Here is a 17,551-nt window from a genome sequence, read left to right as displayed (position 1 = left end):
ATTCTGTCAACCCAGGGCTAGAATGCAGTGGCATCATTATGGCTCACTGTGGTCTCAACCTCCCGACCTCAGGCAGTCTTCCCACCTCAACTTCCTGAATAGCTGGAACTACAGGTGCATACCATCATGACAGGCTAATGTATTTATTGGTAGTTTTGTAGAGACAAGGCCTCATTATACTGCCCAGGCTGGTCTCAACCTCCTAGGCTCAAGTAAACCTTCCACTTCTGCCTCCCAAACTGTTGAGATAACCAGTGTGCACCAGCACACACAGCCCTAACCAGTTCCTTTAAATAAACCTCAATGTTGCCCAGATATGGTGGCTCACACCTGTAATCCCAGCCCTTTGCAAGGCCAAGGTGGGTGGATTGCTTGAGTTCAGGAGTTTGAGACCAGCCTGGGCAACATAATGGGAATACATCTCTACACAGAAATACAAAAAGGAGTCAGGCATGATGGTGTGTGCCTGTATCCCAGCTGCTCAGGAGGCTGATGTGGGAGGATCACTTGAGCCTGAGAGGTGGAGACTGTAGTGAGCCAAGATCATGCCACTGCAGTCCAGTCTGGGGAACAGAGCAAGACCCTGACTCCCCAAAAGTTTCTATTTAAAATGTGAGAACAAAGAGAGATACAAATGAAAAACAAGCCTAATTGGTCAATGAAATATGAGCTTAAGTCAAGAAAGAAAAGAAACAACATGAAGTACAATAAAATACATGGAGAAATAGATCTATTAAAGAGTCTTTTGGTCTTTCATATTCTGAATAATACTAATTAATATTTATGCTACAATTAGTTTCTGTAAGTATTTCTGTGATATAGTTTATTACTCTAAGACATTCAAGTAGCTAAATATGGTCATCTACCACTACCTGAAAGAACATTATTACAACAGAGGGAAACCTGGAACTTTTCATCAAATTTCCACCCAGGAAAAGATTTCGTCACCAGAATACTAAAGAGTAATGTATGGCTTGAAATGGTATATTTAATAGAACATGAGTTGAGGCTAATAAAACATTTAAGAAATGTTAATGTAATATCACGATGTTAACATTCCAGTTGAATGATACTAGAAAATATATTGTAACCCTCTTTGCTGCTGACGACCTATTTCTAATTTATTTCCTTTTTATTTATGGCATAATTTCTCAACATAACACATCAAAACTTATACACCTTTATATAGTAAGAAATAATACAAATGTAAGCAATATTTTCAATACAATATTTAATCATTAGACACATTAGATATATTACTTACAATATTCTGTTATATAAAAATTCACTTGTCTATTTATTCAGACTAAACAACTATTAAGGCTGAATGTCTCCTGTCTGTAACCTCAGCACTATGAGAGGCTGAGGTGGGCAGAACACTTGAGCCCAAAGGTTAAAGACCAGCCTGGGCAACAAGGCAAAACCCTGCCTGTTCAAACCTCAGCCAAGCGTGGTGACACAGTTCTATCGTGACATAGGACAATAATTTCAACTACTTGGATGGCTGAGGTGTGAGGATCACCTGAGTCCAGGAAAGAGAGATCAAAGTGAGCCAACATCTCACCAGTGCCCTCCAGCCTAGGGGACAGAGTGAAACCTCATCTTAAAAAACAACAATGAAAATGCTTCTTACATGGAACACTGTATTCTAGGCACTCCAGGAGAGACACAAATGTGTTTACTGACCTCCAGTAGCTTATGGTATGCAGGAGCTTCCAATGATTATTTAAACAACTAAATATCAAAACTTCAAAATTTGAAATTTCAGAGTGTGATATAAGGACTTTGAGTGGTTATATTATTTTATTTCATTTTTTCAGATGTAGTCTAGCTCTGTCCCCCAGGCTGGAGTGCAATGGTGCGATCTTGGTTCACTGCAACCTCTGCCTGCCGGGTTCAAGTGATTCTCCTGCCTTGGCCTCCTGAGCAGTTGGGAACACAGGTATATTCCCAGTTTACATAAGTATTTCTGTGATAGTATTTCATGCCTGGCTAATTTTTCTGTGTGTGGGGGTTTTTTTTTTTTGTTTTTTTAAAGACAGGGTTTCACCTCACTGGCCAGGCTGATCTCGAACTCCTGACCTCAGCTGATCTACCGAACTCAGGTGATCTACGCACCTCAGCCTCCCAAAGTGCTGGGATTACAGGCATGAGCCACTGAACCTGGCCAAGTAAATATTTTAAATAAACTACGATGATAAAATTATGATGTTAAAGTCTTATTATATTGGTATTAAGAGTCTCTGCTTCTAGAACTGGTTATTTGCAGCAAAATATGTTATTCAATTAGAGGAAGTGTTTTATATAAACTCTTCATGGACAACTCATAAAACACACAAATATCCCTTTGGGATGCAAATTTTGAGAACATAAATTTAAATGTCTACATTTCCATAATTTATATTTTTAAATCAGATACATTCTTGTTATGCTGCCCAGGCCGTTCTCAAACTCCTGGGCTCAAGCAATCTTCGTGCTTCAAACTCCCAAGCAGCAGGGTCCACCGGTGTATACCACCACACTCAGCCATTTTTCTACAATTTTTAATATTATTTTAGTCTCACTACAGAATAATATAGGTAGAGAAACAATCTCCCCTAGAAACTATATGATATCAAAATAATAAGTTTCCAAGAAAAAGCTCTATGCTATGTCCTGGACATTTTCACCACCAAAAAGTACCAGAGGGGGTCCATGATTACTGCAAATTATTTGAACACTGAAGATTTATAGAGGTATACATAGTATGAAAGTCACACTTGTATGATTAAAAAGTCAAAGTGTTACTATTTATCCAAATAAACCTTAACCAAATTTCATATTTCCGTTATTGGGGAAAGCATTTACTAATGCAACTTTCCTGTCACTACTTATTTTCCAGTTCACAGCTCCCACCCTGTCACAGTACTTGTCAATTTTTGTTAGTTACCAAAGATAAACAAATTTTTTGAATCAACTAGCCATATGTATGTTTTTCTCTGACCAACTTTCCATTATCATCATAAAACAATGACAGGCAAACCACTGCTGAATCTGAAAAGTAAATACTGTGCAAAACTAGATTCAGAGTGAGAAAATTAATTTTACAAGAGGCCACTTTACCTTAGTAGCAACACTCACGTCTTTGTCATCCGATGTAGGCAACGAATCCACACGCAGTTCATGGAAAATGCTTGAGAACAAAAACACACAATGAAAAGAGCAAGTTGATTTCTTTACAATTTTTATAATTGCCAGTTTATATCCAGCTTCCCCCTCAAACAAAAGACATAATCTGGGGAAAGGTCGGTGATCCATATATTAAATAATGATTCTTGATACAATTAAAATATGGCCTCTGTTCTAAAAATAGATTTTAGTTACCTATTTCTGCCTCCATCTGTCTAAATCTATAAAATATTCAATGAAAACTGACCTTGAGTTTTATATAACAAATAGTGACAGTCAATATATTGGCAGAGTCTGACAGTAATTTACACACACAAATTATCTTTCCTGAAGCTGAGCTTAAAATTCAATTAATGGATGACAAAAATGTTGTTACCTAAACTGGAAGAAAGCTTATGACTTCAAACAAGGTAGAAAGATCCACTGTCCCTTTTCCTTGATCTATCTCTCCTTAAAAGACTAATCTGCTTCACCTCAAAATGGCAGTCTTGATTCCTCAGCATGGAACCCACTGAGGAAGGTCCTATTGCTGTCCTTTGCCCTAAATCAGTATAGGGAATCCCCTGCAATATTTGAAATGTATGAAAGCTAAATGGACAAAAGTCAAATAACAAAGGTGTATATTCTTATTGAGAATACTTTTCCCAGAAAGATGAAAACATTAACAATTATAAAATCCCATTATTTTCACTCTATAGGTACTACCTTATTCAGGTCCACATAAGCTAACAAGCCCTTAACAATTTTCGTAGATACTCAGACATCCAAGGAGAGAGACTGCAGGAGAAACAGAGTCCTGGTAGTTGTACCTCTATTTCCCTAAGTATTATCTAAATATCTTTCTTCCTATGGGCTCCCACTTCCAGATTCCACTACTGCAGGGCTCCACAGAAATCTCCAATCTTCAACTCTTCAGTCTATGAAAGCACAGATTCCGGAAAGGATGGCCTCAAATGACCAGGAGTAGATCTCTATATTCCTGATCCTAAAAAACAAACTAACTGGAGTCTCCATCACCTTCCCCCAGCACAGACACACTGCCAACTACCCAACCGAACTCCATGACTGATTTGCCAGACGATCATGCCCCTGACCAGCCTACATGGACATGGGAAGGACATCAGTGAATTGGGAAGAGAGGCAGAGGTGAGGAGGCACCTGTCCTCTACCACAGATCTATGTAGTTCAGCAGTCTCCAGCCTCTTAGTACTCCAGGGTCTCTAAGCTACCCCTCTGTAAGTCAGGATGGAAGTAGATGATACCACATTTCTATCTGCTGTAGACACTCCTCCCAGTGTCTCAAAATGTTTTAGCATGTTTCAGGAAAAAACCTTCAAGTTTGACAGTCCTTGATAAAAAAACAACAACAATAACAAAAAAAAAAAAAACAGCAAGATTGATAGAGCTCCCTTAAACCTTCTATTTTAATGTGCCTTTGTAGATAATTCCCAACATCTTGTGTCTTTCATCTTTATAATTTATCTTTACCAAACTTGTCATGAAAACCAATGTTTTGAGCTCTTATTGAAGAATCTATACTCCTATACAATCCAGTGTTGTTTCTCTTCAAACATGGCTTTCCCCTGCACATTCCATTATTATCTACTTCCGTTGGGTTCATCAGCTAATTCCATTCTCATTCTATCCACCGTGTGCACCAGACTCACTTCCATTTGTATTATTAAAACACACGCCAATAGGATAGAAAAAGAAGGAAGAGTACTGGGCATTAAATGAGTTCAAATCTCATTTCTGCCAATTCCTATGTCTTAAAAAAAGTCTACTAATCTCTTTGAGACTCACATTATCTATCTAGAGAATCACTTGACCAAATATTCAACACAGGTTAAAAAAAAAAAAAAAAAAAAAAAAAAAAAACTAGAAATTATTTTAATTCATTCTAAGATTCCTTAACATTCTGTAATTCTATGTCCTCTTGATTCCGTCTATAGGAAAACTGGGAATACAAAACCCGCCGAATTTGAAAAAATATAATAGAACCAAAGAAACACAAAGAAAAGCAGAGAAGAAAGTTTTAAAAATCAAGACAAGATTATAGAAAAGTGGAAAAAGAAACAAGACTAAACAAAGTATTATGGAAGTCAACAGAAATCCTTGCCCAAATGGAAACCCAAACTGGGAAGTCAAATCATTTCTCTCTAATACTTGCCTAAACTTACTTTTGTAAAACTTCCAGTCCTATGGCCAAAGCTAAGTAAGTTCTGCCCTAAAGTCTTTGATGGTAAAAATAAGATACTGGTTACCAGGGAAATTGTCAAATTCATTAGGACAAATTCTTGGACTAACCACATTCTAACAATAACCTTCAATGAGAGTTTAAGGTACTTAAACTCTCATTAATTTAGGCATTAATTAAATTAATAAATCTGATTAAATTGATTCAGACCTATATCTTGATCCAATGGCTGCACAGATGTCTATCAATCTATGCTGAGGAGCAAGGGAAGGGATTTGGAAGGCAGGCAGGCTGACGGTCAAGTTGTGGGCCAGCTACTTTGTTAACTATGGGATCATGAGGCAATGAATCGACTGCACTAATCCATAGTTGTTTATTGAATAAATAGTAGGTTATAGGAACACAGATGTTGTGATGGCTTTATGAGATGATAAATGCACAGAACATAGTAGGATGTCTAGCCCAGAGTACAACGCTCAACAGATATTAGTTTCTTCTGTCTCTATTTCCTTAGTTAACATAAATGTTTACATCTATAAAATCCTACCTGACTGCAGATTCATCAGAACTTCCAACATCTATTAAAGAAAAAGGAAAAATGCATTTTAAATCAATAATATATGTACAGAATATTAAAAGGATAAGAGTGCACAACAACGCACGCCTGAACTCTAAACTATGTGGGAGGATGAGGCAGGAGGATCACTTGAGGAACCTAGAGTTTTGAGACCAGCTAGGGAAACACAGTAAGATCCTACCTTCATGAAAAAATGTGCACACTTATGTGTATGCTTTAGATACTGTTTTCGTTGTTGTTGTATTTGTTTTGGTTTAGTTTGGTTTTTTAAAGCATAAGACTGATGCTTTGTTACAAAGCATTCCTTTGGGAGCATGCCTGGGACCTTAGTAGAATTAACATTAATTACACCTATTGGTAGGTAATTAATGCAGTAAGATCTCCTCCCGTTGTATTTATTAGATGCAAAGAAGAATAAATTTATAAAATTTGGTATCTACATGTAACCTGCAGTATACAAGTCATCCCAGCCACACCTCATGAGAGGGAGTAAAAATGATATTGTTAGCAGAACAGGTGTGATGAGTCAACAGTGTCAGAGAGCATGACTTCTGGACCAAAATATGAGAGGCTGATAAATCAGAGTATACAGTAGTACCCTTTATCCACTATATGAGAGGAAAGACATACTTGACAGAGTTTTCTCTGCCCTCACGCCACAGCAACAATCACCTACAAAGAAGGCTTCTGTGACAAAAAGTGTGGAGAGATTTTCCCCCAACAAGCAAAAATCATTCCTGCTGATGACACCATTCAATTCTCACACCTTATCTGTAGACACAATCAGATTTAATTTAATTTATAAATTAAACTTTATCATCCATATGTATGTATAGGAAAAACAAGTTTGTGATTCAGCACTATTCGCGGTTCCATGCATCCACTGGGGGTCTTGGAATGTATTTCCCACAGTTAAGGGGGAACTACTGCACTTATTTTGTTATAGCACAACACAGCCTCTCTAGCTCTTCAGTTCAAACTGTTCAGTTTAGGATAAAACACCCTATATCACCAGAAGCCAGCAAAACATAGGAATCAGACCAGAAACAGGAATCCTTGCAAAGACCTTCCAGCTGCCAGTGGAGAAGAGCTGAAGAGAGATCGGTGTGTTACTCTGGCTAATACTCTTCTGGGGAAGGTGCTGGGTGGTTTCATTAGTTGTAGCTATTTGCTCTGCCCGATGTATAACAAGGCCCAACTTCACCTGCCATTTTACCTCCCACAGAAAGAACCACTGGAAACATCACTCCTTTAAGAGCTTATCCGTATTCAGAGAGAAGCTTAAGAAACACTGGGGAGGTGTGGCAGGCCGCTGGGCAGTATTATCTGATGTGAAAAATATACAGAAGGAAAACTATCAATGCCCTTTTACTACCAGAATATTCCAATGCTTCCCTTCTCCCAAGTAGGAGAAAAAAATTCTTTTTCACCTCACATCAAGCAAAACTCCCTTACCATCCCTCATGACAGAATCTAGTTGTAGATGAGTCATGTCATCATACTACAGGCTGTTGTCAACCTCATCCCTCAAAGGAAGAGGATCAGTGAGGAACACACGTATTTACCTATAGCATTCACTGCCTGGTCTTATTTCCAACGGAAGGTAAGTATGACCGACTTAGTGATTCCACTTTTGTAAAGTCCAACCCGTTGCGCTTGTCCCCGTCCATTGCTAGAGAGTCTATCTGGACCCACACCATAGAGCAAGATACTCCAGTTTGTGCCGTGTGGCACGGCATGGTGTCCTTTCCCTCAACCCTTTCTATTATGTCCCAAATAGCTATACAAATCATGTTTTCTGAGTATGTAAAGCACATCTCATCAGCATATATCATTCTTTACAGTGATAAAGAAGCAAAAGGAAAACAAAAAGCACAAGGAACATCTTAAATGACTACGTTCAATTACCATGGATCTTTAATTTTTTAACTATTCAAAAAGATATCCACTGTACTCTTCTGAAAATAATAAAACTATGAAGATAGAGTAAAGATCAATGGTTGCCAGGAGTTGCTAGGGAGAAAGTGAGAGATGAACAAGCATAGTGTAGAGAACTTTTAGGGTAGTGAAACTGTTCTGTCGATAATATTACAGTAATAGATACATGTCATATCATTCATTATACAGTTGTCCAAGTTCACAGAATGTACAGCATCAAGAGTGAAGCCTGATGTAAACTATGAACTTTGAGTGATTAGAATGTATCATAATGTGTCAATGTAAGTTCATCAGTCATAACAAATGTACCACTCTGGTGGAAACTACTAATCACGGGGGAGGCTATGCATGTGGGAGGCACAGAATATATGAGAAATCTCTGTACCTTCCTCTCACTTTTGCTGTGAACCTAAAACTGCTCTAAGAAATAAAGTTACTGATTTTAAAAAGATATTCACAACTGGGCTCAGTGGCTCATGCCTATAATCTCAGCACTTTGGGAGGCAAAGGTGGGGGGATCACATGAGGTCATGAGTTCAAGATCAGCCTGAGGAAATGAATTCAAGACCAGTCTGGCCAATATGGCAAAACCTCTTTTCTACTAAAAATACAAAAATTAGCTGGGCATGATGGCGGGCACCTCTAATTTCAGCTACTCGGGAGGCTGAGGCAGGAGGATCGCTTGAGCCTAGAAGGGTTTCCACCATTCCCTAAGGAGAGTGGCTCACTGTGTCTAAAGTGTTTATAGAAACAGTGTGGTTACTCTGAACAGCTGCTTTCCTTCTACGAGTCTGGAATTTGGGTACATGTCACGGAGAGTAACCTCCACAGAAACACTTGGGTACTTAGTCTCTAATGAGACTCTGGTACTGGTAGATATCACTGCACAAATGTTGTCAAAATGTGAGCCTGGGAGAATTAAGCAGATCCTGGGAACTCCACAGGAGAGGACTCCTGGAAGCTTGTGCCTGGTTTCCTCCAGACTTGACACATGCAACTTTTTCCTCTACTAATTCTGCTTGCCCCCTTTCTTGTAATCAAGTAAAGAGCTGAGTATGACTATTTGCTGAGTCCTGTGAGTCTTTCTAGTGAAACACTAAACCTGGGGGTGGTCTTGGGGAACTTTGACACAAATGCATTGTGTAAGATTTTTATGAAGTTGATATGATATATGTAACTGTAATCAGGTGGTTATTTCACAGAATAGCTTTCCCTAATCTGTTTTCCTTTTCTTTTTTTCCCTTGATATTTGATATTTGGAAAGTCTTATATTTCTATATCTATACAATTCAATAAAGCCATAAAAGGAATAAATGAAACGATAATGTGAAATAAGCAGCAATCCTATTTTAACTGAATAAAAAATAGAAAATCTGGGGGATCGACAATATGTTCTACAATATGAACGTTTCTAGAAAAAAACGAAAGGGCGGTCAATTTTCTGCAATGGAAGTGGGCTTACTTCCTTTTTATGATAATTGTGCAGGTCAGGTGCAGTGGCTCACACTTGTAAATCCCAGTATTTTGGGAGGCTGAGGCAGGCGGATCACTTGAGCCCAGAAGTTCCAGACCCGCCCGGGCAATAGAGTGAGACCTCATGTATTAAACAAACAAACAAAGAAACAAACAACAACAACAACAAAACCTTAAAAAGAAAATTAGCCAAGTGTGGTGGTACATGCCTGTAGTCCCAGCTACTTGGGAGGCTAAGGTAAAAGGTGAAAGGACCACTTATGGCCAAGAAGCAGAAGTTGCAGTGAGCCAAGATGGCACCACTGTACCCCAGTACCGGCAACAGAGGGAGACCCTGTATCAAAAATAAATAAATAAATAAATAAATAAATAAATAAATAAATGTGTATCAGGCCAGATGTAACCACACAAAATTGTAGTCCCAGCTACTGTAAGATGACTGCTTGAGCCCAGGAGTTCAAGGCTACAGTGAGCTATGAATGCACCAATAAATAGACACGGTATTCTAGCCAAGGCAACATAGAGAGACCCCATCTCCTATAATAATAATAATAATTGATTAATTGTGCATCATTCAAGTAAATTCTATAACTGGAGAAAAACATAGTACTATTGAGAATGTACTATAATAGTCTACTACTGATCATACAGTTCCTGTTTACTTGCTTCTCATCTTTTTCTGTGCTTCTCCTAAAACCGAAAACATGAATCATCCATTAAAAGCAGTTCATCACAAAACAAGTCAAAAAGTCAAAAGAAATGCATCCAAACTGTAGGATGTGTTATCCACCACTTCCTGTGAACAGATACTCGAGGGATAAGAAAATATTTGAATAACTAAGTTTGTGCATGAACACATTAAGGTCAAATACCCATGACATTTTAGTGTGTTTCTGTGTACTAGAGACAAAATGTTCAAAAAAACAATTTAATGAATATACATTAAATTAAAAACTGCCTTCATTAAACTGAGATGATCTTCCCTCAATGCATGAATACCTTCAGAATTCACATGTGAAGCCTTAAATATAGACCAAAGATTTGTATAAAATATAATAGCCTTAAAATTCTTATTTGTAGCTGGCACAATGGTTCCCGCCTGCAATCCCAGCACATTGGAAAGCTGAGGTGGGCAGATCACCTGAGGTCAGGAGTTCTAGAGCAGCCTGGCCAACATGGTGAAACCCCATCTGTACCAAAAAGAGAAACATTAGCAGTATGTGGTAGCACGTGCCTGTAGTATCAGCTACTCGAGGGACTGAAGCAGGAGAATTGCTTGAACCCAAGAGGCAGAGGTTGTAATGAGTCAAGACCGAGCCACAGCACTCCAGCCTGGGTGACAGAGCAAGACTCTGTCTCAAAAATGCAAACAAACAAACAAACAAACAAACAAACAAACAAACAAACAGAAAAACTAATTGTTCCCATATAAAAATAAGTCTATGTTCACACTAGAACTGAAGAGTACACAACACCATGAGATAGGACAGAAATATATTTAAAAAGTTAAATTCCTGGTTCTGTATAAATAAAACTGTTGAATTTAGCTTTTAAGACAAGTCAAGGAAAAGAGCAAAAAAATGCAAAAGTGAAATTTGAGAGGTCATTTGACCATCAAGGGCTCATGACCACTGAACTTTCACAAACTATATATATTGTTTAAAACATTAGTTCTGAATTTTGATCCGAGTATCCCTGGAGTTTCAGGTTCGTTCAAGGATGTCCAAGAGGTCAAATAAGACAATGCTGTTTGCTATTTTCAGTTTTCTTTTCTGAGAACAGCACAGCAAACTTCTTCAGAGAAATGAATTGTCCTAACTTCATAGGTTAAAGCCTCATGAGTCATAGTTCTAAGAGCATTTATAAAATATGGTGGTGCATGCTTGTATTCTGAACTTTTCAGCTTTAAAATTTCATATAGTAAACATTAATAGACACAAACTGATTTCAAAAAGCCCTTTTAATATGACATTAGTTTTATTTTTCTTTCTTTCTTTCTTCATTTATCAGCAACAGGAGAGTCTAACTGAATGTGGTGAAGTGGTGGTATAAGGGAGTACAATGAAAAGTGTAAAATAAATTAAAGTGGGGATAATCATATCAATGTGGATGCATCTGGAAAATATACCACAAAATACACCAAAGAAAGTGGCAGAGAGGTATGTAAAGTGTAGAATCACTCATATACCATTTTAGGACACAAATAAAACATTCTGCATATTACTTCTGAGCATCACAATACAGTCAAAGATTTCAAAAGGGCATTGAAATGAAAAACAACCAATTTGCGATGTCGGTAGCCTCTACGCAATCATGTTTTAAAAACCTTAACACCAAAAAGTCTCAAAATAACCCTTTTAAAAGACTGTCTACCAGTTATAAATGAATCGTTACTTTCCTCATTTTTAATAATCAAAGATGCCACAAACTCACACATACACACACCTATGCATACACCTACACGCACAGTCTGCTCATTGGAACATCTGATTGGCTTCAGATCATCATTGTAATAACACTAGCAGCAAGCCTCTAAAGTTAACACAGAAACTGACACGTTAATGAGTAAAGCCTTCCTCTAGGTAAAGATCAGAACTCCAACTAGCACATAACTCACTGGAAATAGCTTAGAGTCTCAAAATTCACTGCTTTGAATCCATGACAAGTACAAAAATTTTATATTGAAAGCTTTATGCTATTCAAAATATTAAAAGAGAAACATCTGAGTCAAAGCTTACATCTTAAAAATATTTTTATGCTTCTAAATTTATTTTTATTCAAATACGGATACCAACAATAACACTTATGTCAATGCCTTCCATTCAATTTTGAGGACATAGAATTAGGGGTAAGAATAATGTGAGTACCTCCAATCATTTAATGTACTTATTTCCAGCATTTCATTTGTATTGATAACGTACCTGCTCTCAAGGTCTGTACTTTCTTTCTTTGTACTGCCCCTTTCACAGCAGGATCTTCCATTTTAGTGCTAGGCTGAATGAGTTTTAAAAGAAAATGATTCACGAATCATATATATTTTATACAATATGGAGTTAGTGCTTCAAAAAATATGCATAATTAATTACCTTCAAGGAAGGATGTTGTGCAGGAGGCCCTACAAAGCAAAGGGGATATGTCATCAATTATATGTAAGTATGACAGGGCCAACCAAACATTCAGGCAGTGTTACTATCAAGCTGAATTCTCATGCCTGGCCAGAAAAATAATTACTTAAGGTTTTGAGGGTAATGCTTGGCTGCTTCTTTTCCTTGCCTAGGACAGCAACATGACAGAAATATAGTGAGGAAAATAGGAATATAGGATTCCTAAAACTCACAGTTTACATTTCAACAGTGAGATTATGTTTCAAATGCCTATACCTAAAACAGAAAAGCAAGGATATCACTGTAAACACGTGGGCTGATGAGGAGAAAAGAGACCATTAAACAGATGAGGAAATCAAACCTGAGGGTATCAATGTCAAGGCTGAGGGTGAAGGTACAGAGTATTTTCACTCAACACATCAGAGGCATTGCTGCCAGCACACCACAGATAAATTCCCCATGTCCTGTCGCTGAGGAAATACACAGTTGAGATGACAGTTCAGGTGAGCGTGCAATTCACCTCTCATCAAAGACAGTGTTCTAAATTGATCAGCTGTTATACACACTTATGAAATCACAGCTAAATAAAATATTCATTTTTCCCATGACCACATGGGCTACTGTAGCACCTACATTTCTCCTATCCCCTCGTTTGGCCTTAAATTACAGCTCTTTGATCCGCTCATAAGGCGGTCCATAAAACACATCAAATAAACCATGTAGAATCAGTTTCCAATATCAAAATATTTATCAAAAAAGAAAACACTGAAATACCACAGACTTGCTGGATATGAATGCACTTTTATACTGCAAAATCAGTGCAGTATTTATTGAAAATGAGAAATTTGATATTCACAGAATGAATTTTATAATATGATTGCATCTAAAATTAGCTAAGTTTGGTATATTATCTTACACTGTAAAGGACATTTATAAAACAGCTATCATATCAAATAACTGGCTGTCTCAAAAAAAATTAGTCAAAGCATCTACATGCAACTTAATCACATCTTATTCACTCACGTCAGTGAAACTTCTCTCTCTGAGGCCTGACAGTTATGAAATGAAATGAGCTGCTGCAGTTTACCCCAAGTCTAGCACTCCCTCCTGTCTCCAGTACTCCCCACAGCAATAACCTCTCTTGTGAGACGGGGCATATGCCAAAGCAACTGGAAGTGCCTCATCTCAAGTTTACTTGGCTTTAACTCCCAAGAACCCAGCGAATATCTTTCTTTCCTCCCTCCTTGTCGTTTCACAATCCCTCTTCCTTTGAAAAAGTGATTTTTAGATCTGTCATCCTGATGCTTCCCTTCCTAGCTGCTCTTTGCGGATCATTGTGACCACTCTTGTCATCTGTGTTCAGGAGTAGCATACACCTCTAATCTCTCTTCTCATCTCATTCTCCTTCCCCTGTGGCTAGAATCATGCTCAGAAATAAAAGGAAATTAATGCTCTCCCTGGATTCTGTTATTTTTTAAATTGCTCTCCAATAGTTCTTTTTCCAGATTTCTCTAAAGGAAGGCTATTCCCTTGTTATTCAGGGCAGTGCCAGGGACCAGCACCAACATCACCTGAGTACTCATGAGAAATACAGAATCCCATACCTGCTGAATCACAATGTGCACTTTCCAGAAGCTCCTCAACTAATTCATGACCATTTGAATGCCCTTTTCTACACTGATGTGCTTGCATATTGGTTTACCCTAATTGCCCTGTTTGGCCTAGTGTCAATTTCTTCCCTACTATGTCCCTGAATTTAATACTACATTATAAGCCATAATGTTTCTAATGAACTTTTAGTCAGGCAATACCATCTCTACTTAATTTACTATCCCATGAATTTACACCATTTTCTATACAACTAAATTTTATCCATACATGGCTGACCATTTACGGTGATATTCATCTATGGTAGATAAAACACAGGTCTGTGTGGTAAAGTACCTCAATCCTTAATGCCTCCCCAGTAGTGAGGATGACAGCAAGAGTAGGAAAATGTTACTCTAATTCACTGACACATTTTGGTACTGGAAGCTCACTTTATCTTGTTTCCTATTTCTAACACCCTGTTCTTCCTTCTTCTACAGATCAATTTGACTTTACCACCTTCCATTACATATACCCGCATATGCTTTTTAAAATTTATTCCATGTACACTCTGCCCTCTTCATTCTTTCTTTCTCTTTTATTCATTTCCTCCTCCTTCTCTCCTGACTTACCTCAGTTTTTAGAGTATCTTAAAATGGAACTCATAGCTCAGCTCCTTCAGTGGTGCTCCCAATAGAATCAACTACTGACCCTTGGTTAGAGATACAACTTATCACCATTTTAATTCTCCTTTACTTATTATAGTTAATAGGACATTTTCTTTAGCTAGGAGACTATATTAGTGTTCATATTCTAAAAGAAACATTCCATTAAATGACTTTTAAAACAAAATCCAGTTCTCACCTTCTCCTTCTCCTTTTCCTTTTCCATTGACTATTCCATTGCCTTTTTCATGGGAAGGTCCAGGTAAAGGCTGTGACAATGTCTCGGGGACACACTGCTAAGGAAATATCAAGAATTAGTTTCCATTTAAAAAATTATAATGAGTTGCATCAAGAGTTTCTTATCATTCTCTTTTTATGAAACCGGATCTCATTCTGTCAACCCAGGGCTAGAATGCAGTGGCATCATTATGGCTCACTGTGGTCTCAACCTCCCGACCTCAGGCAGTCTTCCCACCTCAACTTCCTGAATAGCTGGAACTACAGGTGCATACCATCATGACAGGCTAATGTATTTATTGGTAGTTTTGTAGAGACAAGGCCTCATTATACTGCCCAGGCTGGTCTCAACCTCCTAGGCTCAAGTAAACCTTCCACTTCTGCCTCCCAAACTGTTGAGATAACCAGTGTGCACCAGCACACACAGCCCTAACCAGTTCCTTTAAATAAACCTCAATGTTGCCCAGATATGGTGGCTCACACCTGTAATCCCAGCCCTTTGCAAGGCCAAGGTGGGTGGATTGCTTGAGTTCAGGAGTTTGAGACCAGCCTGGGCAACATAATGGGAATACATCTCTACACAGAAATACAAAAAGGAGTCAGGCATGATGGTGTGTGCCTGTATCCCAGCTGCTCAGGAGGCTGATGTGGGAGGATCACTTGAGCCTGAGAGGTGGAGACTGTAGTGAGCCAAGATCATGCCACTGCAGTCCAGTCTGGGGAACAGAGCAAGACCCTGACTCCCCAAAAGTTTCTATTTAAAATGTGAGAACAAAGAGAGATACAAATGAAAAACAAGCCTAATTGGTCAATGAAATATGAGCTTAAGTCAAGAAAGAAAAGAAACAACATGAAGTACAATAAAATACATGGAGAAATAGATCTATTAAAGAGTCTTTTGGTCTTTCATATTCTGAATAATACTAATTAATATTTATGCTACAATTAGTTTCTGTAAGTATTTCTGTGATATAGTTTATTACTCTAAGACATTCAAGTAGCTAAATATGGTCATCTACCACTACCTGAAAGAACATTATTACAACAGAGGGAAACCTGGAACTTTTCATCAAATTTCCACCCAGGAAAAGATTTCGTCACCAGAATACTAAAGAGTAATGTATGGCTTGAAATGGTATATTTAATAGAACATGAGTTGAGGCTAATAAAACATTTAAGAAATGTTAATGTAATATCACGATGTTAACATTCCAGTTGAATGATACTAGAAAATATATTGTAACCCTCTTTGCTGCTGACGACCTATTTCTAATTTATTTCCTTTTTATTTATGGCATAATTTCTCAACATAACACATCAAAACTTATACACCTTTATATAGTAAGAAATAATACAAATGTAAGCAATATTTTCAATACAATATTTAATCATTAGACACATTAGATATATTACTTACAATATTCTGTTATATAAAAATTCACTTGTCTATTTATTCAGACTAAACAACTATTAAGGCTGAATGTCTCCTGTCTGTAACCTCAGCACTATGAGAGGCTGAGGTGGGCAGAACACTTGAGCCCAAAGGTTAAAGACCAGCCTGGGCAACAAGGCAAAACCCTGCCTGTTCAAACCTCAGCCAAGCGTGGTGACACAGTTCTATCGTGACATAGGACAATAATTTCAACTACTTGGATGGCTGAGGTGTGAGGATCACCTGAGTCCAGGAAAGAGAGATCAAAGTGAGCCAACATCTCACCAGTGCCCTCCAGCCTAGGGGACAGAGTGAAACCTCATCTTAAAAAACAACAATGAAAATGCTTCTTACATGGAACACTGTATTCTAGGCACTCCAGGAGAGACACAAATGTGTTTACTGACCTCCAGTAGCTTATGGTATGCAGGAGCTTCCAATGATTATTTAAACAACTAAATATCAAAACTTCAAAATTTGAAATTTCAGAGTGTGATATAAGGACTTTGAGTGGTTATATTATTTTATTTCATTTTTTCAGATGTAGTCTAGCTCTGTCCCCCAGGCTGGAGTGCAATGGTGCGATCTTGGTTCACTGCAACCTCTGCCTGCCGGGTTCAAGTGATTCTCCTGCCTTGGCCTCCTGAGCAGTTGGGAACACAGGTATATTCCCAGTTTACATAAGTATTTCTGTGATAGTATTTCATGCCTGGCTAATTTTTCTGTGTGTGGGGGTTTTTTTTTTTTGTTTTTTTAAAGACAGGGTTTCACCTCACTGGCCAGGCTGATCTCGAACTCCTGACCTCAGCTGATCTACCGAACTCAGGTGATCTACGCACCTCAGCCTCCCAAAGTGCTGGGATTACAGGCATGAGCCACTGAACCTGGCCAAGTAAATATTTTAAATAAACTACGATGATAAAATTATGATGTTAAAGTCTTATTATATTGGTATTAAGAGTCTCTGCTTCTAGAACTGGTTATTTGCAGCAAAATATGTTATTCAATTAGAGGAAGTGTTTTATATAAACTCTTCATGGACAACTCATAAAACACACAAATATCCCTTTGGGATGCAAATTTTGAGAACATAAATTTAAATGTCTACATTTCCATAATTTATATTTTTAAATCAGATACATTCTTGTTATGCTGCCCAGGCCGTTCTCAAAC

At 37.9% G+C, this 17,551-nt stretch overlaps 1 protein-coding gene across 2 annotated transcripts in view; it reads right to left on the bottom strand.

Annotated features, from left to right (window-relative positions):
• Positions 1 to 17,551, bottom strand: part of LOC140709207 (uncharacterized) — a 146,313-nt gene that overhangs the window by 71,998 nt on the left and 56,764 nt on the right. For both annotated transcript variants that reach the window (XM_073007134.1, XM_073007136.1), the window contains exons 21-26: positions 14,909 to 15,005; positions 12,585 to 12,626; positions 12,440 to 12,468; positions 12,275 to 12,347; positions 5,913 to 5,943; positions 3,103 to 3,172 (exon numbers count right to left, since the gene is read on the bottom strand). In XM_073007134.1, the coding sequence (XP_072863235.1) occupies positions 3,103 to 3,172; positions 5,913 to 5,943; positions 12,275 to 12,347; positions 12,440 to 12,468; positions 12,585 to 12,626; positions 14,909 to 15,005 (342 nt within the window). The remainder of the gene's footprint in view (positions 1 to 3,102; positions 3,173 to 5,912; positions 5,944 to 12,274; positions 12,348 to 12,439; positions 12,469 to 12,584; positions 12,627 to 14,908; positions 15,006 to 17,551) is intronic.

This window comes from Chlorocebus sabaeus, chromosome 2 (assembly GCF_047675955.1).
Source record: "Chlorocebus sabaeus isolate Y175 chromosome 2, mChlSab1.0.hap1, whole genome shotgun sequence".
Taxonomy (NCBI): domain Eukaryota; kingdom Metazoa; phylum Chordata; class Mammalia; order Primates; family Cercopithecidae; genus Chlorocebus; species Chlorocebus sabaeus.
Note: the sequence above shows the minus strand (reverse complement) of the source record. Positions and strands in the feature narration are given on the sequence as shown.